This window comes from Ovis canadensis, chromosome 2 (genome assembly GCF_042477335.2).
Source record: "Ovis canadensis isolate MfBH-ARS-UI-01 breed Bighorn chromosome 2, ARS-UI_OviCan_v2, whole genome shotgun sequence".
Taxonomy (NCBI): Eukaryota; Metazoa; Chordata; class Mammalia; order Artiodactyla; family Bovidae; genus Ovis; species Ovis canadensis.
In genome coordinates this window covers 89,638,220-89,665,693 of record NC_091246.1, presented here as the reverse complement: position 1 = coordinate 89,665,693, position 27,474 = coordinate 89,638,220, and the positions used below count along the sequence as shown (strand labels likewise).

General features: G+C 38.0%; 1 protein-coding gene across 2 annotated transcripts in view; it reads right to left on the bottom strand.

Annotated features, from left to right (window-relative positions):
- Positions 1-27,474, bottom strand: part of FOCAD (focadhesin) — a 305,222-nt gene that overhangs the window by 201,565 nt on the left and 76,183 nt on the right. For both annotated transcript variants that reach the window (XM_069576651.1, XM_069576652.1), the window contains exons 7-9: positions 21,082-21,286; positions 15,557-15,763; positions 3,681-3,768 (exon numbers count right to left, since the gene is read on the bottom strand). In XM_069576651.1, coding sequence (XP_069432752.1) covers positions 3,681-3,768; positions 15,557-15,763; positions 21,082-21,286 — 500 coding nt within the window. The remainder of the gene's footprint in view (positions 1-3,680; positions 3,769-15,556; positions 15,764-21,081; positions 21,287-27,474) is intronic.

The following is a 27,474-nucleotide window of genomic DNA, read 5'->3' as shown; positions in this document are numbered from 1 at the left end:
TAAGAAGCAAATCAGCGAATTCTCAAAGTCCATAACCCATGGAATACAACCCATTTTTACAAACGATTTTTTTAACATGGAAAAAAACACACACGTACAATAATTTACTTATATGTGTAGTCTCCCCTAGACTATGAACAGGATGAATTAAAGAATAAACTTTTTTCACAGTTATTGAGTGAATGCTGATTTACTGAAATAGGTTATTTATAAGTTTCAGAGTGAGATTATTAATCAACTTAACTTCCCCACTACACCAAAAAAAATACAGTGAACTTTAAATCATGTCAATGAATTGCTAGTATTGTATTTTAAATCACCTGGAAGTCAAACCTGAATGCGGTATGAAATACAAACACTTGTTATTCCAACTCTACGAATTTACTTTTTTTGCCTAAATATTAGTCTTAATTCATAATTGTCAGTTATTACAATAATCTAATATCTTTAACAAAATATGAAATTCATATACAAATATTTCTATATTCTGTACTATGGCTCTTGCAAGCGTTTTTACAAGTTGCTATTTACAATCATAGCCAGTGTTAGAAATTAAGAAGCATAACATTGTATTATGCACGCTCAGTCGCTTCAGTCGTGTCTGACTCTCTGCAATCACATGGACTGTAACCTGCCAGGCTCCTCTGTCCAAGGGATTCTCCATACAAGAACACTGGAGTGGGTTGCCATGCCCTCCTCCAGGGAATATTCCCAATCCAGGGATTGAACCTGCATCTTTTGCGTCTCCTGTATTGCAGGTGGATTCTTTACCACTGAGCCACCAGAGAAGCCCCAACATTGTATCAGTGCTGTGTATTTTTAAAACTTGAAATAATCAATATTCTCCCGGCTATCCTATTGCTTTGAGCATTCTTTCCCAATATACTAAACAATACATTTTTGTTTACATTTCAACATGATATACTAGCTCAATAGTTTTCAGTATGGTTTATTCACTCTATCGAAGGTAACTTCAAATCAGAGACACTGGTTTACAAAAGGAAAACTTGGCTCTTCTCCAATAAAACTACTGGAGCGTTTGATCCTGTATTATCCTATCATACATGAGCTATAATGGACTGGAGCCTCAGAATTAGGAATGCAGATTCTGTAGGGCATCAGAAATTTTTTTCTGGTCCAAAACCCATGTATACGAAATACCCAGAAGAGACAAATTTAGAGACAGAATGCACTTTAGTGTTTTTCTGGGACTGAGGGTGGGAATTAGGATTAACTGTAAATGGGTGCAACAAATTTGGGGGAGAGGGATTGATGCAAAATGTTTTAACACTAAACTGTGGAGCTGGCAGTACAACTCCGTAAATTCACTTTTAAAAAATTTATTTCTTTCTGGCCGTGCTGGGTCTTTATTGCTGCATGGGCTTGCCTCTGCTTACAGCGAGCGAGGGCTATTCTCGAGCTGCGTGCACAGGCTTCTCACTGACGTGGCTTCTCTTGTGGAGCACGGGCTCTAGTCGTGAGAGCTTCAGTAGTGAGCTTCAGTAGTACCAGCACACAGGCTCATTAGTTGTGGCCCCTAGAGCTTGCAGGCTTCAGTAGTTGTAGCACATGGGGTCATTAGTTGTGGTGCAAGGCTTAGTTTCTCCATGGCATATGGAATCTTCCCGGACCAGGGATCAAACCCGTGTCCCCTTCCTTTCCAATGTACAACCAGGGAAGTCCCATAAATTCACTTTTAAAAGCATGTTACTGTACATTTAAAAACAGTATGGTAAGTAAATTTGCCTCAATAAAGCTGCTTTGTAAAAATAATAAAACTATGATTGTCATAAGTAACAGGATTAGAAAATTATACCTATAGGAGGATGCCATGTATACTCTTTAAGGGGAGGAGGCAAAAACAGTTTAGTAAGAGACTAGGGAGGAAGGTCCAAAGAGAATAGGGCCAATAAGCAAAAGCAGGGTAGGAATCAAAGCCCTTAAAAGAGGCAAGGGTCCCTTCCATACGCTAAAGCTATTTCTAAGACACTGTAATGAAAGAGTAATTCATCCTCAAAATCATGGATTAAAATGCCCAGAAGGAGCTACACAATCAGTATTTACCTCAAGCACGTTTTAAAAATGAAAGTGGGAATGAATCAACTAATCATGGCATCATAACATACACATCACAAATTAGACAACATCCTACATTACTGCATGTACTATATTGGACCAAGTAAAGTGAGGCAATATTAATGTAAAAGCCACAGTTTAAAGGTATGACTTGTTTGTTGATCTGCAAACTTGATTCTTTCCCACATTATTCTTTTTTTAATTAATTATTTTAATTGGAGGCTAAATACTTTGCAATAATGTAGCGGGTTTTGCCATACATTGACATGAATCAGTCATGGATGTACAAGGGTCCCCCATCCTGAACCCCCCTCCCACCTCCCTCCCCATCCCATCCCTCAGGGTTGTCCCAGTGCACCAGCTTTGAGTGCCCTGTTTCATGCATCAACCTTGGACTGGTGATCTACTTCACATATGGTAATATACATGTTTCAGTGGTTTTTTCTCAAATCATCCCACCCTCACCTTCTCCCACAGAGTCCAAAAGTCTGTTCTTTACATCTGTGTCTCTTTTGCTGTCTCGCATATAGGGTCATCATTACCATCTTTCTAAATTCCACATATAGGTATTAATATACTGAATTGGTGTTTTTCTTTCTGACTTACTTCACTCTATATAATAGGCTCCAGTTTCATCCACCTTATTAGAACTGATTCAAATGTATCCTTTTTAATAGCTGAGTAATACTCCATCGTGTATGTGTACCACAGCTTTCTTATCCATTCGTCTGCCAATGGACATCTAGGCTACTTCCATGTCCTAGCTATTGTAAACAGTGCTGTGATGAATGTTGGGTTACATGTGTCTCTTTCAACTCTGGTTTCCTTGGCCTGTATGCCTAGCAGTGGGATTGCTGGGTCGTATGGCAGTTCTATTTCCAGTTTTTTAATGAATCTTCACATTGTTCTTCATAGTGGCTGCACGAGTTTGCATTTCCACCAACAGTGTAAGAGGGTTCCCTTTTCTCCATACCCTCTCCAGCATTTATTGTTTGTAGACTTTTTGATAGCAGCCGTTCTGACTGGCATGAGATGGCACCTCATTGTCTCACATTATTCTTAAACAGAACGTTTTTTTGCCTCCCTTTAGCTCCATTCCTTACTTTTTTTTAAGTCAATACTGGACAGTCAAAAGAATGTTATCTTCATTTGTTCTAGGTAGGTTAGCAAAATAATCATAAATTAAGCCTTGTTCAATGTGACACCAGTTTTGAATAGTAAAGGTGTATAGTGTTTTAAAAGTAAATTCAAATGCTAAACACTTATTCTGTTTCAAGGGTTTTATGCTATTGATTCTGTTTGCTGTACAACTGAATGAGCTGACACACCCTTCAAAATATTTACCAAAGTCACTGCTATATAATTTAGAACATAATGTCCTAATGAACAGCTGAGATATTTGGTAAATTATGGTATTTGGAATCTTGCACAAACACCTTGATAAGAAAAAGAAAGCTCTAGTTGATAATGACTAAACAGAAAAATTCCAGGACGGACATTCACAATATATAGGACTTTATAGCACAGTACAATATGTAGCTCAAGTGACACCTGCCAATACTCATGTTAACTGATGTTACTCTTGTGAGCGTATTTGTATTTACCTAGACTTAAGATTGGCTTCTGTTGACTTGCTGGAGTCTGTAGAAGTAGTAAAGCTATTCCAATTATGGCTGGTTCAACAGGAAAATCCTAAAGGAAAAGAAGAAAAGTAAAGAGCTGAAGAAGTTTCCAAGACCCATTGATTTATAATATGTATCTAGGAAAAGTATATTTAACATGAAATATTATAAACCTATTGTACAAAATTACTTACAGTAAGCCTGCTCTATTTAAGGAAGAATTGTTGAATGCCACAGCAGTCACAAGTAAATTCAAAATGTTATCATATCTGGCCAAAGAGCAATAAGTTATAAACCATGTTAATTCAGAGAGAAAACCTGCAGTCTTCAAAACAGTCAGTCTTTGCAAACCAATAAAAACTACCTGAAATACTTAAGAATATTTCATTTCTGGAAAGTAGCTGAATTGTCTGCTTAGGTAATACAGACATCGCTCATCTATACAACTTACATAATAAATTACACTTAACAAATTTTGATAAATCATGTTATTAGAATAAAAGAAACATTAGTACCAGAAAGGCAGAGATTATTTTTAAATTACAGTAACTTACTAAGTATATGTAAATATAGTAAAGCAATAACCATAGAAACTTAAGGTCACTAATTTCACCAAGTATATAAATGAAATTTTGAAAAAAGATAAAAAGGACATGTACATTAAATTCTAACAAGGAAAATACAAGTGGCATAAGATGTCATTTGAGGTTTCTAAATAAAGAAAACAACAATGTATTATGGAACTAAAGAAGGTCCAACACACTCTACTAAAATTACTTCGTTCTGAAATTTACACAAGTGTCTACAATTCTGTAACAAATTTTGTAGAATTCTACAATTCTACAAGCAGAAATTTCCCATGAATCATAAGTGTAGGCAAAAAATTAAAAAACGAAATGTGAGATAGAACTGTGGGTTAAAGAAACACTAGAGAGAAATCAACTTAGTCTGACACAACCAGAGTTATAATCCTGGAGATGCCATCAACTCTGGCACAAATTAATAAATGTATATCTACATCTTCAGCTTCTCTGGTGGCTCAGTGGTAAAAAGAATCCTCCTGCCAATGGAAGAAAGCCTTTAACACACAGGCTATCATCGGAAAGGCCACCAAGTAGCTTCTCATGAGACTAGCCTGTTGAGAACAGAGGGTGGAAGAGAAAGAGCTGGAGATCAAGACACCCAAAATAAGGAAAAGTAATGGCAGAGGATGAGACTAGATGACTTTAAATTGTTCATGATTCTGAGAGGTCACAAATTTTTTGTGTAATTAGAGGGCTTCCCTGGTGACTCAAATGGTAAAAGAATCTGCCTGCAATGCAGGGGACCCAGGTTCTGTCTCTGAGTTGGAAAGATCCCCTGAAGAAGGGAATGGCTACCCATTCCAGTATTCTTGCCTGGAGAATCCCACAGACAGAGGAGCTTGGTGGGATCCATGGGGTCCCAAAGAGTCAGACACGACTGAGTGACTAACACTTCACTTCCACTGATTTAATGAACACCTGAGAATGGTACCATTTAATGAGGTCTTTCAATAAAAGCCTGTGCTGGACATCTCATGAACACCTTCAAATACTACAGCTATAGCTGTAGTGACTCATACTGCCTGCCCCAGGCCACTGAGAGATCCAAAAGTACAGGGAAGTTAAAGCCCCATAGGCCATGCCTTGACAAGTTGTTAAGAGAAGTCCAGGGATAAACGCTTCCGCCTTTATTCTGGATCCTTCTGGCAGGTTCTGAAACATCTTCCGTAACACTTCTTAGCATATTCCATGAGATGAGCAACTGGCTCCTTACAGTAGTGGCCAACTTGATAATAATAATACTGCCTCTCCCACCTTTAGTATTTCACTCTTCCTGTCTCTCTCCCACTTGCTCCCTGAGATCACAGCCACAAACGGACTCCTGATGGTAAGCCTTTGCCTTTGTGGAAACCTAGGTTTTGTTTTTGCCTTTAGGGAAATTCAGGGTCTACTTTGTGGGGAACCAAGGCTAATTCAAGAGCCTAACTGGAGAAAGGAAGTAAAGAAGCCTTTACATTGGACCACAGATATCGCTGGAGCCTTAATAATAACAAACACCTGGAGTCCTTTTGCCTCAATCAAATGAAAGATAGCACTGAGCATCAGCTGTGTTCCAGGCAGGAAGTACATATGCTGGGCTGGGGGATGCTACTGTGAACAAGAGAGCATGAAAAAGTTTTTACATTGTTGTTGATTTTTTTTTTCTTATTGTTGTTTTGTTTAGTGAAAAACAAGGAATGAGAAAGCCCACGGCAGAGTAAGTATCTGCAGCAGACATAACAAAGACGACAGCCCAGCTCACACAATCCCCCAGCGTCATGGCTCTGCAACCTTCTCTGCCCTCCGCTCAGAGTTGACTGACCCAAGCTGGGCCAATCAGACCATTCTTCCTAGGAATCTGAGAACTTAACCTCAGTTTAACTTAAACCTCAGTTCTTCACACAGTGAAGAAAGGTAGGGGGTACTGAGTCATCTGATGGCAATGTGTTAGGGAATATAGGTTTCCAGCCTTACCAAAGCTGGGACGTATAGCACTCTTCACTTTGTTTTCTTTTTTTTTTTTTTTTAATTTATTTATTTTTTTTATTTTTTTTAATTTTTAGTTTTTTATTTTTTAAATTTTAAAATCTTTAATTCTTACATGCATTCCCAAACATGAACCCCCCTCCCACCTCCCTCCCCAGAACATCTTTCTGGGTCATCCCCATGCACCAGCCCCAAGCATGCTGCATCCTGCGTCAGACATAGACTGGCGATTCAATTCACATGATAGTATACATGTTAGAATGTCATTCTCCCAAATCATCCCACCCTCTCCCTCTCCCTCTGAGTCCAAAAGTCCGTTATACACATCTGTGTCTCTTTCCCTGTCTTGCATACAGGGTCGTCATTGCCATCTTCCTAAATTCCATATATATGTGTTAGTATACTGTATTGGTGTTTTTCTTTCTGGCTTACTTCACTCTGTATAATCGGCTCCAGTTTCATCCATCTCATCAGAACTGATTAGTATACTACCCAAAGCAATTTACAAATTCAATGCAATCCCTATCAAGCTACCAGCCACATTTTTCACAGAACTAGAACAAATAATTTCAAGCTTTGTATGGAAATACAAAAAACCTCGAATAGCCAAAGCAATCTTGAGAAAGAAGAATGGAACTGGAGGAATCAACTTGCCTGACTTCAGGCTCTACTACAAAGCCACAGTCATCAAGACAGTATGGTACTGGCACAAAGACAGACATATAGATCAATGGAACAAAATAGAAAGCCCAGAGATAAATCCACACACATATGGACACCTTATCTTTGACAAAGGAGGCAAGAATATACAATGGAGTAAAGACAATCTCTTTAACAAGTGGTGCTGGGAAAACTGGTCAACCACTTGTAAAAGAATGAAACTAGATCACTTTCTAACACCGCACACAAAAATAAACTCAAAATGGATTAAAGATCTAAATGTAAGATCAGAAACTATAAAACTCCTAGAGGAGAACATAGGCAAAACACTCGCAGACATAAATCACAGCAGGATCCTCTATGATCCACCTCCCAGAATGCTGGAAATAAAAGCAAAAATAAACAAATGGGATCTAATTAAAATTAAAAGCTTCTGCACAACAAAGGAAAATATAAGCAAGGTGAAAAGGCAGCCATCTGAATGGGAGAAAATAATAGCAAATGAAGCAACTGACAAACAACTAATCTCAAAAATATACAAGCAACTTATGCAGCTCAACTCCAGAAAAATAAACGACCCAATCAAAAAATGGGCCAAAGAACTAAATAGACATTTCTCCAAAGAAGACATACGGATGGCTAACAAACACATGAAAAGATGCTCAACATCACTCATTATTAGAGAAATGCAAATCAAAACCACAATGAGGTACCACTTCACACCAGTCAGAATGGCTGCGATCCAAAAATCTGCAAGCAATAAATGCTGGAGAGGGTGTGGAGAAAAGGGAACCCTCCTACACTGTTGGTGGGAATGCAAACTAGTACAGCCACTATGGAGAACAGTGTGGAGATTCCTTAAAAAATTGCAAATAGAACTACCTTATGACCCAGCAATCCCACTTCTGGGCATACACACCGAGGAAACCAGAATTGAAAGAGACACATGTACCCCAATGTTCATTGCAGCACTGTTTATAATAGCCAGGACATGGAAACAACCTAGATGTCCATCAGCAGATGAATGGATAAGAAAGCTGTGGTACATATACACAATGGAGTATTACTCAGCAGCACTCTTCACTTTGAAAGCTACCTAGACTCCCGACAAACAATATTTTCTGTTAAGAGTACATATGCTTAGGGCTCTGTGCTTCCAATGCAGGGGGCATGGATTCAATCACTGGTCAGGGAACTAAGGTCACACAAGCCACGTGGTATACCCAAAAAAAAAAAAGAGAGAAAAGAATATATATATTTTGCTTGAAATGGAAAACACCTTAGGTTATGATCATTCAAATGGGCTAAAAATAGTTCAATTTAGTTCAGTTCACCCGCTCAGTCATGTCCGACTCTTTGCGACCCCATGAATCACAGCACACCAGGCCTCCTTGTCCATCACCAACTGCCAGAGTTCACTCAAACTCACGTCCATCGAGTCGGTGATGCCATCCAGCCATCTCATCCTCTATCGTCCCCTTCTCCTCCCGCCCCCAATCCCTCCCAGCATCAGAGCCTTTTCCAATGAGTCAACTCTTCGCATGAGGTGGCCAAAGTATTGGAGTTTCAGCTTTAGCATCAATCCTTCCAAAGAACACCCAGGACTGATCTCCTTTAGAATGGACTGGTTGGATCTCCTTGCAGTCCAAGGGACTCTCAAGAGTCTCAAGGGACTCTCAACACCACAGTTCAAAAGCATTAATTCTTTGGGGCTCAGCTTTCTTCACAGTCCAACTCTCACATCCATACATGACCACTGGAAAAACCATAGATTTGACTAGATGGACCTTTGTTGGGAAAGTAATGTCTCTGCTTTTGAATATACTATCCAGGTTGGTCATAACTTTCCTTCCAAGGAGTAAGCGTCTTTTAATTTCATGGCTGTAATCACCATCTGCAGTGATTTTGGAGCCCAAAAAAATAAAGTCTGACACTGTTTCCACTGTTTCCCCATCTATTTCTCATGAAGCGATGGGACCAGATGCCATGATCTTAGTTTTCTGAATGTTGAGCATTAAGCCAACTTTTTCACTCTTCACTTTCACTTTCATCAAGGGGCTTTTTAGTTCCTCTTCACTTTCTGCCATAAGGGTGGTAACATCTGCATATCTGAGGTTATTGAGATTTCTCCTGGCAATCTTGATTCCAGCTTGTGCTTCTTCCAGCCCAGCGTTTCTCATGATGTACTCTGCATATAAGTTAAATAAGCAGGGTGACAATATACAGCTTTGATATACTCCTTTTCCTATTTGGTTCAGCTAAGACCAAATACATTGAAACTAATGCGGCCTAAGAAATACATCTATTTTCAGTGTGCAGTGAAATAAATCCGATATAAGAACAGAAAAGGAATAAAGAGGAAAAGACAGTTAATGTAATATTTGCATTGAACATTTAGCTAAATATCCTGGGGGACAGGAAATTTCATAACATAAGGATTTTAACAGTTCTACATATTTTTAATTCCTTCTAAAATTTTTAAAATATTGGGCAGATGGAAGACACAGCATAAATAAGACCTTCTCCCACAGACACCATTTCATCATTCTCAATGAAAGTATTCTGTCATTCTATATTAAAATCAAAAATATTTTTAAATTCAACTCAAGTCAAAAATAGGACAATGTGAATTTTAATAAGGATATTATCTATAAGAAGTTGAAATGCATCAAATATGTTTAAATCTATAAGTTCAGAATACTTTCAGAAATTAGTAAGTAAAGGGAAAGAGTCAAGCCTGTATTCTAACTTTTCTGTATAAACTCTACTACTGGATAACCAAATACTAAGTGGAACCAACTACTTCTTTTAAGAGAAGTATTCCAGCTAACAAATGAAGAAGAAGAGAATTAGATAATCATTTCTTTAATTCCTAAGGAATTAATGGAATTAGGCACCAGCATCAACATCAAAGGCACCATTAGGCACCAATACCAACATCATAAAAAGAAGAGCAACACATATTATGTGCCTCTCGATGAAAGAACACACCATGACCTGTAGTCTTGGAAACAAAAAAATAAAACAAAAATCTGAATCTGATCAGGCCTCTATAGCGAACAACCTATGAACAGGGAAACATGTCAAAGTGCACCAAGAGATTGCAATCAGCAGATTTCAAGATTTACAAAACTCTATAGCTCACATAAGCCAGATTTTTCTTTAAAAAAAAAACAAAACATGTAAACAACGTACAGATACACATGGAAGTGATAAAACTATAAACAAATGTAAAGAAGATATCACTATGGAAGTCAGGATAGTCAGGGGAAGAAGGAGGTTATGATTAGGACTAGGCTCCTGGAAAACTTCTAGGGTTGCCAGAAAAGTTCTATTTCTTGATTTTTGATGCTTACAAGGTTGTTTACCTTATATGCAAAAATATATATATAATAATAATAAAATTATTTAAGGGTGCTAGTTTAAAAAGTAGATGTTTGGACCCAAATAGCCCAGCTAATTTAACATCTCTAGGGGTAGGACCTAGGCATTTGCAGTTTAAATAAAATCTGCCTAGTGATTCTGATGCACTCTAGTCTGAACAATTTGATTGGAATACAAACTTCACAGATCTTGTCTTTTTCACCTAACTGCCATAGCAAAATATTTGCCATAAAAAACTGTCTCCTATTTATATGAATCTACACAAACACAAAGGAACATTATGGGTTTACCTGTTAAGTACATTATATATTTGGTTAAGATAGGCAATTCCAAGTAATTTAACTATATAATATTATCTATATAGTATTTTCCATATATTATTTATCTACAGATACTATTTATCTGTATTTTATATATATTTTATTAGTATAATATATCAATATATTATCTAGTATAGCTATTATCTAATAGGTATAACTATATAAAATTGATATAAAATCTGAAAAAGTATGATTATTTTATTATATTAACTACATAATTTGTAACATCTAAGTAAGTTTGCAACCCCATAGGCTATAGCCCACCTAGCTCCTCTGCCCATGGAATTTTCTAGGCAAGAATACTAGAGTGGGGTGCCATTTCTTACTCCAGGAGATCTTCCCAACCCAGGGACCAAACCCATGCCTCTTCTATCTCCTGCACTGGCAGGTGGATTCTCTACCACTGTGCCACTTGGGATATGGTAATAATGTATAGTAGCATTTAATATGTTTAACAGCATATATTACAATATATTAAATGTTACTATACATTATTACTATATATTACTATATCTAATAGGTAATTTATAATATTATAATACAATTTTTTAAAGTTACCATTAATATATAACACAAACATATCATTATATAATATATATATATAAAATCTAGCATCTGCTTCCCTGGTGGCTCAGCCAGCCAAGAATCTGTCTGCAATGCAGGAGACTCAGGTTCAACCCCTAAGTCAGGAAGATCCCCTGGAGAAGAGAATGGCTACCCACTCCAGCATTTTTGCCTGGAGAATTCCATGCACAGAGGAGCCTGGCAAGCTATAATCCATGGGGTTGCAAAGAGTCAGACATGACTGAGCATCTAACACACACACACACACACACACACACACACACACACACACACACACATAAAACCCAGCATCAGTGAAGTCATGCTAATCACAAAACTGACAAACTGACGAGAGATTTACTTGCATCTTCCCCGGCTCCCACCTCCCACCAAAGTCTACACTCATGTTCTCTGTTTCCTCACTCCTTTATTCCAGTTTGGTTCCTATTGCCATCAGTCTGCTGAAACTGCTTCTTCTGTGAAGAATACATCTCTAGAGGCTGAAGCCTAAGAATACTTTCCAGCCCTTACTTTAAATCCTCTCCCCAGAACACTGTTGACCAATCCTCTTTTTGAAAAATTCCTTCCACTGATTTTCATGTCTGAGACAGACAACACAAGGAGTATCTCAAAAGGGAGGATGATTACCTGTCTCTTCTGCTTATGATACAATCCTCCTAGCTGTACTTTCTCAGACTTCTCTGTATCAATACAGCCCCTAGAATTTCATCCCAAACCCTGTCATGCACTCCATGGTTAAAACTCTCACTCCAAAGTTGATGTTTACAAATGTATACCTTTAGCCTAAGTTTCCATCCTAAGTTCTAAAACCATATATCCATCTATGATACCTACATATCTCAAACCAAGCATGGTGGTGGTGTAGTCGCTAAGTCGTGTCCGACTCTTGCGACCCCATGGACTGTAGCCTGCCAGTCCATGGGATTCTCCAGGCAAGAATACTGGAGTGGGTTGCCATTTCCTTCTCCAGGGATGTTCCTGACCCAGGAATCAAACCCAGGACTCCTGCACTGAGACAGACTCTTTACTAGTGAGCTATGAGGGAAGCCAAAGCGTGTCTAAAACTAAATTTATCATCTTCCCTCCAACATCAGCTGTTTCTAAAGTGACTGCCCCCAACTGCCCCCATCCAGTTGCTCAAAACAGAAAGTTGAGACTCCACCAAGGACTTCTCCTTGAGCATATACTCAACCACAAGTCCCTACTGATTTCATATTCTATATTTCTCTTTTCCTGTCTTTATTTCCCTAATTAGCCCCTTGCCATGGACTGAGGACCCCCTTCCAAAATATATACAATGAAGCCCTTACTGCCAATTGACTGTATTTGGAGTCAGGAAGTAATTATTAACAGTTAAATGAGGTCATAAGGGTGGCGCCTTAATACAAAAGGATTAGTGTCTTGTAAGAAGAAACAATAGAGACCTCATTCAAGATCCAACCAGTCCATCCTAAAGGAGATCAGACCTGGGTGTTTATTGGAAGGACTGATGCTAAAGCTGAAACTCCAGTACTTTGGCCACCTCATATGAAGAGTTGACTCATCGGAAAAGACCCTGATGCTGGGAGGGATTGGGGGCAGGAGGAGAAGGGGATGACCGAGGATGAGATGGCTGGATGACATCACCGACTTGATGCACATGAGTTTGGGTGAACTCCGGCAGTTGGTGATGGACAGGGAGGCCTGGCGTGCTGCGATTCATGGGGTTGCAGAGTCAGACACGACTGAGCGACTGAACTGAACATTCTTGTCCTCTCTCTACTGTGTGAGAACACAGTGAGACAGCATCCTTCTACAAGCCAGCAAAAAAGATAACTTACTAGGAATCAAACTGGCCAGCAGCCTCATCTTGGACTTCCTAGTCTCCTGAACTGCGAGAAATAAATTTCTGTTGCTTAAGGTATCCAATCTGTGATTATTTTATTACGGCAGCCCTAGCAGTCTAAGACATCCACCCTCACTTCCTGCCCTATTCGCGTTCCCTTCCTCCAAACCCTTTCCCACTCTCCCACTAGAATGATCTTACACACACACAGGTAGGAGGGCACCACTTTGCTGAAAGTTATTCAGTAGCATACCACTGCCTAAAAGATAAGACATAAGCTCGTTTGTGAGGGAGGGAAGAGCCTTTGTGATAGGCTCAGCCTTCTCTCTTACATCTTAATCCTCAGCAACACTCAACACTTTTTTCTGAATGGGCCATGCCTGTGACTTCCTCACATTTCTGTGTTTGGGCACACACTATTCCCACAGCTGGAATGCCTTCCCAGCTGTGGTTTGCACCAAGTTTGCTTAACAAACTCCTCCAATCTGAACTCAGGCCCTACCTCCCTCAAATTATACTCCCACTGGACTTTAAATACACCCCCACAAAAACATTTACCTTACTGTACTATAATTATTTATTTGCATGTTTCTAAGTCACTTGAGGTCACAGAATGGCCTTTTCATTTATGAACAACTGACTCTTGATAAACATATGGGTTTGAACTGCATAGGTCCACTTATACATAGATTTTTGTCAACAGATACATAATATAGAACTACACAATCAGAACAACAGTTGAATCAACAGATGCAGAACTCCAGATATGGAGAGCCGACTGTATTTTCCACCTCTCAGAGAGTTGGCACCCCAATTCCCATGTTGTTCAAGGGTCAAATGAATTCGTCCATTGTTTTTCAGTCATTCAGTTGTGTCTGAGTTTTTGTGACCCTATGAACTGTAGCACACCAGTCTTCCCTGTCCTTCACTATCTCCGGAGTCTGCTCAAATTTATGTCCAATGAGTCAGTGATGCCATCCAACCATCTCATCCTCTGTTGTCCCCTTCTCTTCCTGCCCTCAATCTTCCCATGCATCAAGGTTTTTTCCAATGAGTCAGCTCTTCACATCACATGGCCAAAGTATTGGAGCTTCAGCATCAGTCCTTCCAATAAATATTCAGGATTGATTTCCTCTAGGGTTGACTGGTTTGATCTCCTTGCAGTCCAAGGTACTCTCAAGAGTTTTCTCCAACATCACAAAAAGCATCAATTCTTTGGCACTCAGCATTCTTTATAGTCCAACTCTCACATCCATACATGACTACTGGAAAAACCATAGCTTTGACCAGATGGACCTCTGTCGGCAAACTAACGTCTCTGCTTTTAAATATGCTGTCTAGGTTTGTCATAGCTTTTCTTCCAAGAAGCAAGTGTCTTTAATTTCATGGCTGCAGTCACCATCTACAGTGATTTTGGAGCCCAAAAAAATAAAGTCTCTCACTCTTTCCATTGCTTCCCCCACTATTTTCCATGAAGAGATGGAACTGGATGCCATGATCTTCGTTTTTGAATGCTGAGTTTTAAGCCAGCTTTTTCACTCTTCTCTCTACCTTCATCAAGAGGCTCTTCCATTCCTCTTCGCTTTCTGTCATAAGGGTAGTGTCTTCTGCATATCTGAGGTTATTGATATTTTTCACGGCAATCTTGATTTCAACTTGTGCTTCATCCAGCCCAGCATTTCTCATGATGTACTCTGCATATAAGTTAAATAAGCAAGGTGACAATATACAACTTTGATGTACTCCTTTCCCAATTTAGAGCCAGTCCATTGTTCCATGTCCAGTTCTAACAGCTGCTTCTTGACCTGCATACAGGTTTCTCAGGAGGCAGGTCAGGTGGTCTGGTATTCCCATCTCTTAAAGAATTTTCTACAGTTTGCTGTAATCCACACAGTCAAAGGCTTTAGCATAGTCAGTGAAGCAAAAGCAGATATCTTTCTGGAATTCTCTTGCTTTTTCTATGATCCAACAGATGTTGGCATTTTGATGTCTGGTTCCTCTGCCTTTTCTGAATCCAACCTGTACATCTGGAAGTTGTTGGTTCATATACTGTTGAAGCCTCACTTGGAGTATTTTGAGCATTACATAGAGTGTGGCATATAAGTGTTGAATATTTGTGTCCTACATGAGTAAATGAAAAAACTATCACTGTGGTAGACCCTTAACTGATGCTCCAAACGGTATGTAATGACCCATTTTTACAATAAATGATAATAGCAGCATTATACTACTGGGCTTCCCTGGTGGCTCAGATGATAAAGAATCTGCCTGCTATGTGGGAGACCCAAGTTCAGTCCCTGGTCGGGAAGATCCCCTGGAGAAGGGAATTGCTACCCACTCCAGTTTTCTTGCCTGGAGAATTCCATAGACAGAGGAGCCCAGCAAACTACAGTCCATGTGGTCACAAAAGTATGATCTAATAGCATTAGATAAAAAACACCTTTGATATGCAATAAAGTAAAAGAGTATACTCACCTTGCTACTAAAAGACCAACGTAAGTGATAATGAATATTAAAACTTCTTACTATCCTTACCTCTTTCAGAAGTTCAACACTATGCTCTAAAAGGTGAATTAAAGATGAGCATTCCCCAGTTATGTTTAAGCTGACTTCACAGACACACAGCAGCTGAAGGGTTATCTGGGTAAGCTGAATTTTCCAGAAAACAGGATAACGCAAAAGGTTTACATATACTTCTTCAATAAACAGCATCACTTCTGTTGTCTGTATCAAATCTTTGATCTGAGAAACAATCATTACAGGATATTAAAATAATACACAAACCAAAGGATAATTTAACTTATACAAGAAGCTTACCAATAAGTTACTTTTTCTCTAAACCTATAAAGACTTAAAAGAAATGAAGAAATTTGTGTAACTCAAAGACAGTTAAACCATACAACCCTGCCTTCTCCTATTGTCACTAACCGAAACACAATTTGCTACTGTTTTTGTTAGTGCTGGCTGGCACAAATTCTTCTCATTTATTTTTCTAACTACTCTCAGTGCAGATTTTGAAAGACAAATTACATGACAGTACCACATGTTGAAGTAAATAAATTAAAGTTGGCTTTGAATCCTTCAAATGAACTTGCCTTTATATAATTCCAGCATAGTTACCTGCAAGAAAAGGGTTAGCATGTTATTCTAATGCACCACTAAGCCCTCCATCTGCAAGAAATTTGTTCAGACAACCTTAACTGAGAGCATCATTTCCACACATGGCAGATGAAGTGAAAGACCATATTCAAATAGTAGAGTGTCTTCTCAACTGGCTAATGTATTAGATAGGAAGGACTTGAATGCTCTTGAAAATCCCAATTCAATTCAAACCCAGCTGTTCTGATCAAAATTCTGGAGTTAGTACTAAGGATATGGTCCTACTCACAGACACACTGGCATTTCCCAGAGATTACAAACAATGAACCATCTGCTTCAATCAGGAGCCTTGTGTCTGTTAAATTCATCAAGAGGAAAGCCTACAGTTGACCAGCTGTACCTTTCACCCAGTCGTTACTACCATAATAACCCCAAAAGACTGTAAGTTATACAAAGAAAAATTAATTTCTAACAAATAAAAATTAAATAAACTATTAAAAGATCAAGGGGGAGGAGACAGCAGAAAATACTAAGTTATTAAGAAAATATGTGAACAGTTCAGTAGCCAAATTATTTTACTTCTTTGCAAACATATAAAGGAGTATATTTGCAAAGGCAAGCGGCCACCAAGAATTGAAAGGGATTTAAAACAAAGTAAAGCCTCATGCTTATTTGACAACATACTTCTTCGAGTGCATTTTTTCTACATAAAATTTTCTGTAATAAAAAAAATTTTTCAAGACAGTCTCAGTAACTTCACATTAAAAGTTTTCTAATAAGTAGAAAAAGAAATTAAGGAAACAATTCCATTCACCATTGCAACAAAAAGAATAAAATACTTAGGAATATATCTACCTAAAGAAACTAAAGACCTATATATAGAAAACTATAAAACACTGATGAAAGAAATCAAAGAGGACACTAATAGATGGAGAAATATACCATGTTCATGGATTGGAAGAATCAATATAGTGAAAATGAGTATACTACCCAAAGCAATTTACAAATTCAATGCAATCCCTATCAAGCTACCAGCCACATTTTTCACAGAACTAGAACAAATAATTTCAAGCTTTGTATGGAAATACAAAAAACCTCGAATAGCCAAAGCAATCTTGAGAAAGAAGAATGGAACTGGAGGAATCAACTTGCCTGACTTCAGGCTCTACTACAAAGCCACAGTCATCAAGACAGTATGGTACTGGCACAAAGACAGACATATAGATCAATGGAACAAAATAGAAAGCCCAGAGATAAATCCACACACATATGGACACCTTATCTTTGACAAAGGAGGCAAGAATATACAATGGAGTAAAGACAATCTCTTTAACAAGTGGTGCTGGGAAAACTGGTCAACCACTTGTAAAAGAATGAAACTAGATCACTTTCTAACACCGCACACAAAAATAAACTCAAAATGGATTAAAGATCTAAATGTAAGATCAGAAACTATAAAACTCCTAGAGGAGAACATAGGCAAAACACTCGCAGACATAAATCACAGCAGGATCCTCTATGATCCACCTCCCAGAATGCTGGAAATAAAAGCAAAAATAAACAAATGGGATCTAATTAAAATTAAAAGCTTCTGCACAACAAAGGAAAATATAAGCAAGGTGAAAAGACAGCCTTCTGAATGGGAGAAAATAATAGCTAATGAAGCAACTGACAAACAACTAATCTCAAAAATATACAAGCAACTTCTGCAGCTCAACTCCAGAAAAATAAACGACCCTATCAAAAAATGGGCCAAAGAACTAAAGAGACATTTCTCCAAAGAAGACACACGGATGGCTAACAAACACATGAAAAGATGCTCAACATCACTCATTATTAGAGAAATGCAAATCAAAACCACAATGAGGTACCACTTCACACCAGTCAGAATGGCTGCGATCCAAAAATCTGCAAGCAATAAATGCTGGAGAGGGTGTGGAGAAAAGGGAACCCTCCTACACTGTTGGTGGGAATGCAAACTAGTACAGCCACTATGGAGAACAGTGTGGAGATTCCTTAAAAAATTGCAAATAGAACTACCTTATGACCCAGCAATCCCACTGCTGGGCATACACACCGAGGAAACCAGAATTGAAAGAGACACATGTACCCCAATGTTCATCGCAGCACTGTTTATAATAGCCAGGACATGGAAACAACCTAGATGTCCATCAGCAGATGAATGGATAAGAAAGCTGTGGTACATATACACAATGGAGTATTACTCAGCCGTTAAAAAGAATTCATTTGAATCAGTTCTGATGAGATGGATGAAACTGGAGCCGATTATACAGAGTGAAGTAAGCCAGAAAGAAAAACACCAATACAGTATACTAACACATATATATGGAATTTAGGAAGATGGCAATGACGACCCTGTATGCAAGACAGGGAAAGAGACACAGATGTGTATAACGGACTTTTGGACTCAGAGGGAGAGGGAGAGGGTGGGATGATTTGGGAGAATGACATTCTAACATGTATACTATCATGTGAATTGAATCGCCAGTCTATGTCTGACGCAGGATGCAGCATGCTTGGGGCTGGTGCATGGGGATGACCCAGAAAGATGTTCTGGGGAGGGAGGTGGGAGGGGGGTTCATGTTTGGGAATGCATGTAAGAATTAAAGATTTTAAAATGTAAAAAATAAAAAACTAAAAAAAAAATAAAAATAAAAAAATAAAAATAAAAAAAATAAAAATAAAAAAAAGTTTTCTAATCTTTAACATTACCAAAATTCTTAACAAGGTTACTTTGTAAGTAATGGTTTCTCTTTATGTTGAAATAGACCATGTGCAAAGAATAATATGTGAGATGACAAGTCACAGTTAAAAAGAACGCCTGGGACCAAAATGAGTAGTGAAGTTTAAGGCAGGTAAAAACACAACTCCATAAATACAAAATGAAAAAACAATTGAAGTGAGAAAAAAATAAATAGGAGTTTCACTGGTCAGCATCTCATTGACTATGGATCAACAGTGTGACGGCTATTTCTGAGGAAAAACTTTTAATTAGAAGATTGTTTTGAAATGCTCCATATGGATCAGACCACACCTACAGTACTACATTCAGCTCTAAAAAGAACATTTTATAATAATACATTCTCAACACCAACAGACTACAGAAATTCCTTGCAAAGAACAGTGAAAAGTCGAAACCATTTCATGCAGAAAAGTAAAGAAATTGATGAAGAAAAGAAGAAGATAGGAAGGGAGTAAAGGATTAAAAGGAAGAAAAGGAAGGAAGAAATGTATAAGACAGAATGCAGATAAGCTGTTTTAAAAGCTTATTTTATTTTGTTTTGAGAAGAACAGAGACTTATGGGTAATCTTAGGAAAATGCAGGTCAGTTAGAAGTATTTGCTAAAAATATATATATAAAAAACGGTTGCCTTGCAAAATAGCATGCTTCCTATCACTGAAATATTTAATTAGTCATGGGATGGTTGTCTCTTAAAGAGTATAATAAATACATATAATCAGTGGGAAAATGAATTACACTACCAAGGTCCCTCCCAGCTCTGTTTTCATTCCAATAAAGCTGATTTGTTAATAATTAAATGTATTTATGTCACTAGTCCCATTAGTTCCAAATGATGGATCTGGATTTTTCTTCTCACCTACCGTGACTAAATATATTAACAAGCCACAGATCCCCAGGTGGCACTAGTGGTAAAGAACCTGCCTGTCAATTCAGGAAACCTAAGAGACAGAGGTTCCATCCCTGGGTCAGGAAAATTTGCTGGAGGAAGGTAAAGCAACCCACTCCAGTATTCTAGCCTACAGAATCCCATGGACAGAGCAGCCTGGCGGACTATGCTCCATGGGGCCTCAAAGAGGCAGACACGACTGAAGTGACTTAGCATGCATGCACAGATTTCTGAAAATACTTCACAAAACACACTTCTAGAAGTATTTAGGCTTGTTAATATAGGTTGATGACAGTGAAGGCAAACATCTACCAAAGAGCACAGAACAGGGTAACACAAGCATGCTATGGAACAAGTGCATCCCAGGGCTACATGTTCTGCACATACCCTGCTTTATTGGCCACACAAAACAAAAGCAGGAGAATTCACTTAATTAACTTTTCTCTGCCTTGATTACAGGAAAGCCTGATTATGAGTCACGAAAGATTCACTCTAGTCCCTCCTTGATAACACAGACGTGAAACAGGTCATCTGTGACCTCAAGTGATCACCTTGAAAAATATTCACAAATGCTCTCCCATTGGCTAAGCAGCATGGTACTCAGATCGTAGGCAAACAACAAACTAGATGGTGAGATGGGATAAATGAATTTATATTCAAATTACAGCAATCTGGCAACTGAAATATTTTTTAAAAAATCTGTAGTTACAGAGATATGAGCTCAAATTTATCGTTCCTCTTAACTCTCTAAGCATTCTATCCATACCTCTATTGCACATCTTTGTCCATCTGCTTTGAATTATAAGAATACATATACCTGTTTTAGCTCCCTTACTAGACTGTGGTCTTTCCAAGAATAAGATCCATACAGGTCACCACATACGCTATAAGGAAACTTTTGAAAACTGGAATCTAGCCAGCACTCAGATAGTCAAGCCCCAAGGCTGTATGTACCCAGAGAGATGTCTTTTTCCAACTTACACAAAGAGGACTTTTTTTTTTTAACTTATAACCCTCTCAGTGTCCAGCACAAGGGGAAACTCAGTTCAAAATTATTTTCCCTGAGGAGTCCTTTTTAAAGTTTTCATTCCTACTAATGCTAAAATGGATTATGTTGATTTACATTTCTGTGAATTTAGTTAACGTTGTATATATCAGAGTGAAATCTAGATTTGTTTCCATTATCATCTCCAAAACCCAGAAAGTGTTTCTAGAGCTGTTTGCCATATCACATAGGTTCTATTTTATGTACAACAATCAATATTTATTAATTGGGGTGTCATATTAATGAAAGAGGAGAAAAGGCCTTACCTGCAAACATGGAACCATGTCACAACACAGTTGTAGTATCTGTTGTTCCAATACTGATGGTTGTTCTTTGTCACATGGGACCCGGGGTTTAAGTAAGACTTTGAGCAGAGTTAATCGGAGCTTAGCATATTCTTGTAACTGGGATGGTTCACAATATAGATACCATAGAAATGGTGCCATAATTTGGATACTTGAAACTTCAGACCTGCAAGTAAGTCATGTAATGTAGAAGCCAGTCACTGAATTACAGAGTAGAAACCAGGTGAGAGTCAAGCATCAACTAAGAGTTCATGACATGTCATAAACTATGATACCACTGAGTGCACCTTTTTATCATGACTCTTCTATTCTTCCACAACCCACCTAAACTCATGCCAAACTGTTGTTTCTACACTGGGGAGAATGACTTAATACCTGGAGCCCATAAGCCTGATGCTCAGGACTAAGAGGGTCTACTTGTACACTAAAATAGCATTGACATCTCCAGGACCAGTCTTTGGTAAACATCAGAATCATCTGAGAACCTTCTGAAAATTTAGACATCAGGATCCCTTTTTCCAAGAGTATGATACAAGTATGCAGTTTTGAAAAAGCTCAATAGATAAGGTCCTAAGTAAAATACAAAACAAAACTCATACAGACATCCAAGAAGATGATCAACAGTAAATATTTACTTGTCAACTTGTCAGCACTTAAGGTGTGCATGTTACTACCCTTGATGCCTTTAAATTCAATCAATCTTTGCCACAACCCTACGAAATAAAACTATTATTATCACATTATACAGACACAGAAACTGAGGCAGACAGAAATGCAGTAATTTGCCAAGTCCACCTAAGTATTTCCCACTCAAAGGAGGAAGACTTTACAAATCTTTCATACCTATTTAGATTATAATACATCCCTATAACTCCAAGTCCAAAGTCACTAAAATGCCAGAATGACCTTTCAGACATAAAAATTTGATCATGTCATTAATCAGCTTGACAGAGTTTATGCTTAAGATAAAGTATTCACAAACTCTTCATAATTTGACCTCTATCTTTCCAACTTCATTTCTTCTTCCTCTCCACTCTCTGCTGAACTAAATTTAGTTCTGATCATCAGTCAAGTCATCTGGGTTTTCTTCTCACCTGCTGTTACATTCATCTGTAACACTCTCCCCTTTCTCCTTTTCCTGTTCCCTCCTCTGCCTAATTTCTATCATCTTTCAGTTCTCCCCTTTAAAGGACTTCCTGAGGGCCTTCCCTGACACACAGCCTTGGTCAAATCCCCATTGTGTGCTTGCACAGCATAATGACTTTATTGTCATTATTTATTTATATCTCCATCCCCTGCTAGACTATCAGTCAATAAGGGCATGAATCATGGGTTTCTGTTTAATGCTGTATTACCAATAAGCATGCACACTAGGCCCTCAGAGATGCTCAATCATTAAATTAATTGATTCATTTACACTGTCACAGAGTAGTTTTATAATTACCATGCATTGATTAAATATCATGATTTTATTTTAATATTTTTCATATTTATTATAAGCAAGTTTTTATTAGATAAGATACAAAGATGAAACAGGCATTATCTATCCTTAAGAAGCATGTAGTCTAACAGGGACCATCAGCTCTATTCCTGGACTAGAGAATACAAAGTGAAAAGGTGCTAAAAAAAAGGTATAAGGTGTAATACTTAATGGAGGAAATGGCATGTAAATCATGACTGATGACATTAATTTTATAATGCTATACATTCCACAGCTATGTGATTTCAAAACACCATTAACACTGGTAAAAATTTAAAAGTTACCAAATTGTTAAGATGTAACCTATTCATTCATTCATTTATTCCCTTCACAAAATTTGCTGAGCTCCTACAGATATCTTCACTCTTCTATCTGCTAGAAACAAAATTAAACACATGCTCTGACAGAGCTGATAATCTGGAGGAAGTTGGTTTTTTTTCTCATCAGCACCAATACTTACACAATCTATAAAAAAACCAAAAGGATTTGTGAGTTCATAATTATCAATGAAACATTAATACTTGTCTTTATCGCAATACCTACTATAGGAAACTAAAAAAACTTTCATAGATCAAGCAAGTAGATGATGTATATATGGATTAGACTATGGAACAGAAAAGAGACTTAAAAAACATTGTTCCCCCATCTCTCTCCAATAATATACTCCCCAAAGAATAAATACTAGCCAGTAGGTAAACAATAGTTAGAACTGGACATGGAACAACAGACTGGTTCCAAATAGGAAAAGGAGTACGTCAAGGCTATATATTGTCACCCTGCTTATTTAACTTATATGCAGAGTACATCATGAGAAATGCTGGACTGGAAGAAGCACAAGCTGGAATCAAGATTGCCAGGAGAAATATCAATAACCTCAGATATGCAGATGTTACCACCCTTATGGAAGAAAGTGAAGAAAAACTAAAGAGCCTCTTGATGAAAGTGAAAGTGGAGAGTGAAAAAGTTGGCTTAAAGCTCAACATTCAGAAAACTAAGATCATGCCATACAGCCCCATCATTTCATGGGAAATAGATGGGGAAACAGTGGAAACAGTGGCTGACTTTAATTTTTGGAGCTCCAAAATCACTGCAGATGGTGATTGCAGCCATGAAATTAAAAGACACTTACTCCTTGGAAGAAAAGCTATGACCAACCTAGACAGCATATTAAAAAGCAGAGACATTACTTTGCCAACAAAGGTCCATCTTTAAGGCTATGGTTTTTCCAGTAGTCATGTATGGATGTGAGAGTTGGACTATAAAGAAAGCTGAGTGCCGAAGAATTGATGCTTTTGAACCGTGGTGTTGGAGAAGACTCTTGAGAGTCCCTTGCACTACAAGGAGATCCAACCAGTCCATCCTAAAGGAAATCAGTCCTGAGTGTTCATTGGAAGGAGTGATGTTGAAACTGAAACTCCAATACTTTGGCCACCTGATGAGAAGAGCTATCTCATTGGAAAAGACCCTGATGCAGAGAAAGATTGAAGGTGTGAGGAGAAGGGCATAACAGAGGATGAGACGGTTGGATGGCATCACTGACTCAATGGTCATGAGTTTGAGTAAACTCCAGGAGTTGGTGATGGACAGGGAGGCCTGGCGTGCTGTAGTCCATGGGGTCACAAAGAGTTGCACATGACTAAACTGGATTGAACTGAGGTGTTAAGAACATCCATAAAGAGCTTATTAGTTTTCTCCTACTTTGAGGTGCTAAAGGTGAAATGGAAGGTTCATGCAAAGAAAAGTACTTCCAAGGTGTTATTATTTGACACTAAAAGCATAATGTTGAGCTTTCCTAGGAAATGTACTATCTAAAATCTCTATGCTTAATCTGTTCTGACCTAGATATTGCATTTCCTATGTGACCAACCTAGATAGCATATTAAAAAGCAGAGACATTACTTTGCCAACTAAGGTCCGTCTAGTCAAGGCTATGGTTTTTCCAGTGGTCATGCATGGATGTGAGAGTTGGACTGTGAAGAAAGCTGAGTGCCAAAGAATTGATGCTTTTGAACTGTGGTGTTGGAGAAGACTCTTGAGAGTTCGTTGGACTGCAAGGAGATCCAACCAATCCATTCTAAAGGAGATCAGTCCTGGGTATTCTTTTGGAAGGACTGATGCTAAAGCTGAAACTCCAGTACTTTGGCCACCTCATGTGAAGAGTTGACTCATTGGAAAAGACTCTGATGCTGGGACGGATTGGGGGCAGGAGGAGAAGGGGACAACAGAGGGTGAGATGGCTGGATGGCATCACCGACTCGATGGACATGAATTTGAGTGAACTCCGGGAGTTGGTGATGGTAAGGGAGGCCTGCCGTGCTGTGATTCATGGAGTAGCAAAGAGTCGGACACGACTGAGTGACTGAACTGAACTGAACTGATTTGCTATCTGATGATTTACTATCAATGCTGTAGAGTATGAAATCAACTGGTCTTAAGGAGAAAAGGAAAATAAAACAGATAACCTGAAATCCCAAAGTGACTAAGTGTGTTTAAAAATGTAACCTATTGTGCATGTTTACAAACAAGGCTTTCACATGTATGTTCAACAAGGAGGGAGAAATAGTGGGAAAAGACTTGAATAAGAGTCAAAAGACTGAGGCTTAGGGCCCAACTCTGCCAACTGACTAGCCACGTGACCTTGAGCAAATCATTTAGTGTTGCTCTCCTTAGTTCCCTCTCTGAAAAACTATGTGTTAGCCTAGTTAATCTTGAAAAAGCCATGCTTAAACTCCATGTGTGTTAGTTGCTCAGTCATGTCCGACTCTTTGCAACCCCATGGACTATAGCTCGCCAGATTCCTCTGTCCATGGGATTCTCCAGGCAAGAATCCTGGAGTGGGTTGCCATTTCCTTCTCCAAAACACCATGACATCATTGTCAATTTACCCAATTCTTAGTTCTATAGAGATGAAGTCTTGACATCAGAGGCCTTCTACAAATGAGTGCAGAATTTAACTAGAGAATCACATCCCAAAAAATCTAGCATGAAGATATACTGCTATTTCAGGACATCTACATTCTATTAAAAATGAAACCAAACAGCTATTCTAACCAACAATTCCTAAGACAGAAAGGTCTAGGATACTAGCTATCATCACAATATTTTGCCTCCTTCCTGTAGTTGTGAATCACCATTTATATTCTTACTAAATCACCAAATTTCCTTATCTTCTAAATGTAAAAGCTACTAATCTAACTCACTCTAAAATTAAGTCTCAGGAAACTGTCTGCTGAAAATGCAACCAGACTTATCAATTTCATCTTGCAAAAAATAGTCTCATGGTGCAAAAGTAGAAATGAGACAACTGAAATTCTTTGCAAAGAAATATAAAATTATTTAGAACTTCTAAAAAGCTCTAGATAGCATACTCTAACACCTCAGAATTCAAATGAAAGGATTAAGTCAATAAAAGCTTATCAGTAAATAAATCAAAATCAATAAATAATCTTTTCTCCTTATGAACATCTGGACATTATCATTAGAAGAACTACTTCCAAATTCCAAAATAATACTCCTTTGAAATGAAAACAACTAAAATGTAATTTAATTATTTGCTAACTGAAGCATGAGACAAGTGAGATATTTGTAAGGATTACCCTAAAAAGAAGCTTAATAACAGATTTGGCACGTAAGCAGCACATCTTTTATAAAATATCCCAATCTATTTAACAAGAGAAATTTCATTAAACAACTGTTTAGAAATTTATTTTGCTTTCTGATATGGATGAACAAAGATGTTTTTAGTAAATATTAATATCTTATCTTTGAAAATGCAGTCATGGGTGAGGGAAGAGAAGATGATAATGTTTATTTTAAGATATTTATTCAATTGTTACAGAGATTTTTCTCACTGGCAGATTCCAAGGTTCTCTACATCTCTTTAAAGCTTCTTCTGACAGTATACCCTGCCTGGAAATTCTATCTAAAATTGAAGTTAAAGACTCCAAAATGGAATTTTAATAAATTGTATCTATAGGACATTCTAAGACCTTCAAGAACAAGAACATTTGAATATAGCTAGTGTGGGAAATGTAGCTCAAGCATTGGACTACATGGTCAATGGTCCTATCCTGTCATGACCTTGTATAGGAGTACTAAGTAAGCTGTTAGATATTATATTTTAGGAGCCACTTTATAACCCACTGCCTGGGCCCCACCAATCTGTGAGCCTCCTGTGTATACATATATACTTTGAACATTTGTAAGCACCTAAACTGTGCCAGGCATTGTTAACATAAAGAATACTAAGACACAGTTCCTGCCCTCAAGAAAGTCTCGGTTAATGGAGGATACTAATTATAAGACAATGTAATAAATATAATGATGTCAGAAATCACAACTAAAGTTATTAATTTAGCTTGTGGTAAGTAAACACTTCCTGAGAGAGACAATACCTAAAAAGAGATTTAAAATAGAGAAAGTAATCAAGAAAGGGCTAGTTAGACAAAGGATGTGATGAGATTCAAGACAGTAAAGTAGAAATTAATAAGCAAAAGAAGAGGCAAGGGAATAGCACTTCTTGCTGTGTGGAACCAAAGCAAGTCAGTGTATTGCTGAATAAGTAATTCATAAATTATGAGATAAAGAAAGGAGAAAATAAAATTGGTGAAACAGATCATACACAGAGCCTAGTATATGACATAACAGATCTCATCCTGTAGCCCAGGGATTTTCCAACTAGTCCAGAGACCAAACTATTGTTTTCCATTAGAAAGCTGCTGTGAGATATCAACACATTATTAAAAAAAAAAAAAGAAAAGAAAAGAAAACAGTGTATAAAAACAGAGCTGGGATTTCCCTGGCTGTCCAGTGGTTAAGACCTCACTTTCCAATGCAGGAGATATGTGTTCAATCCTGGTTAGAGTGCTAAGATC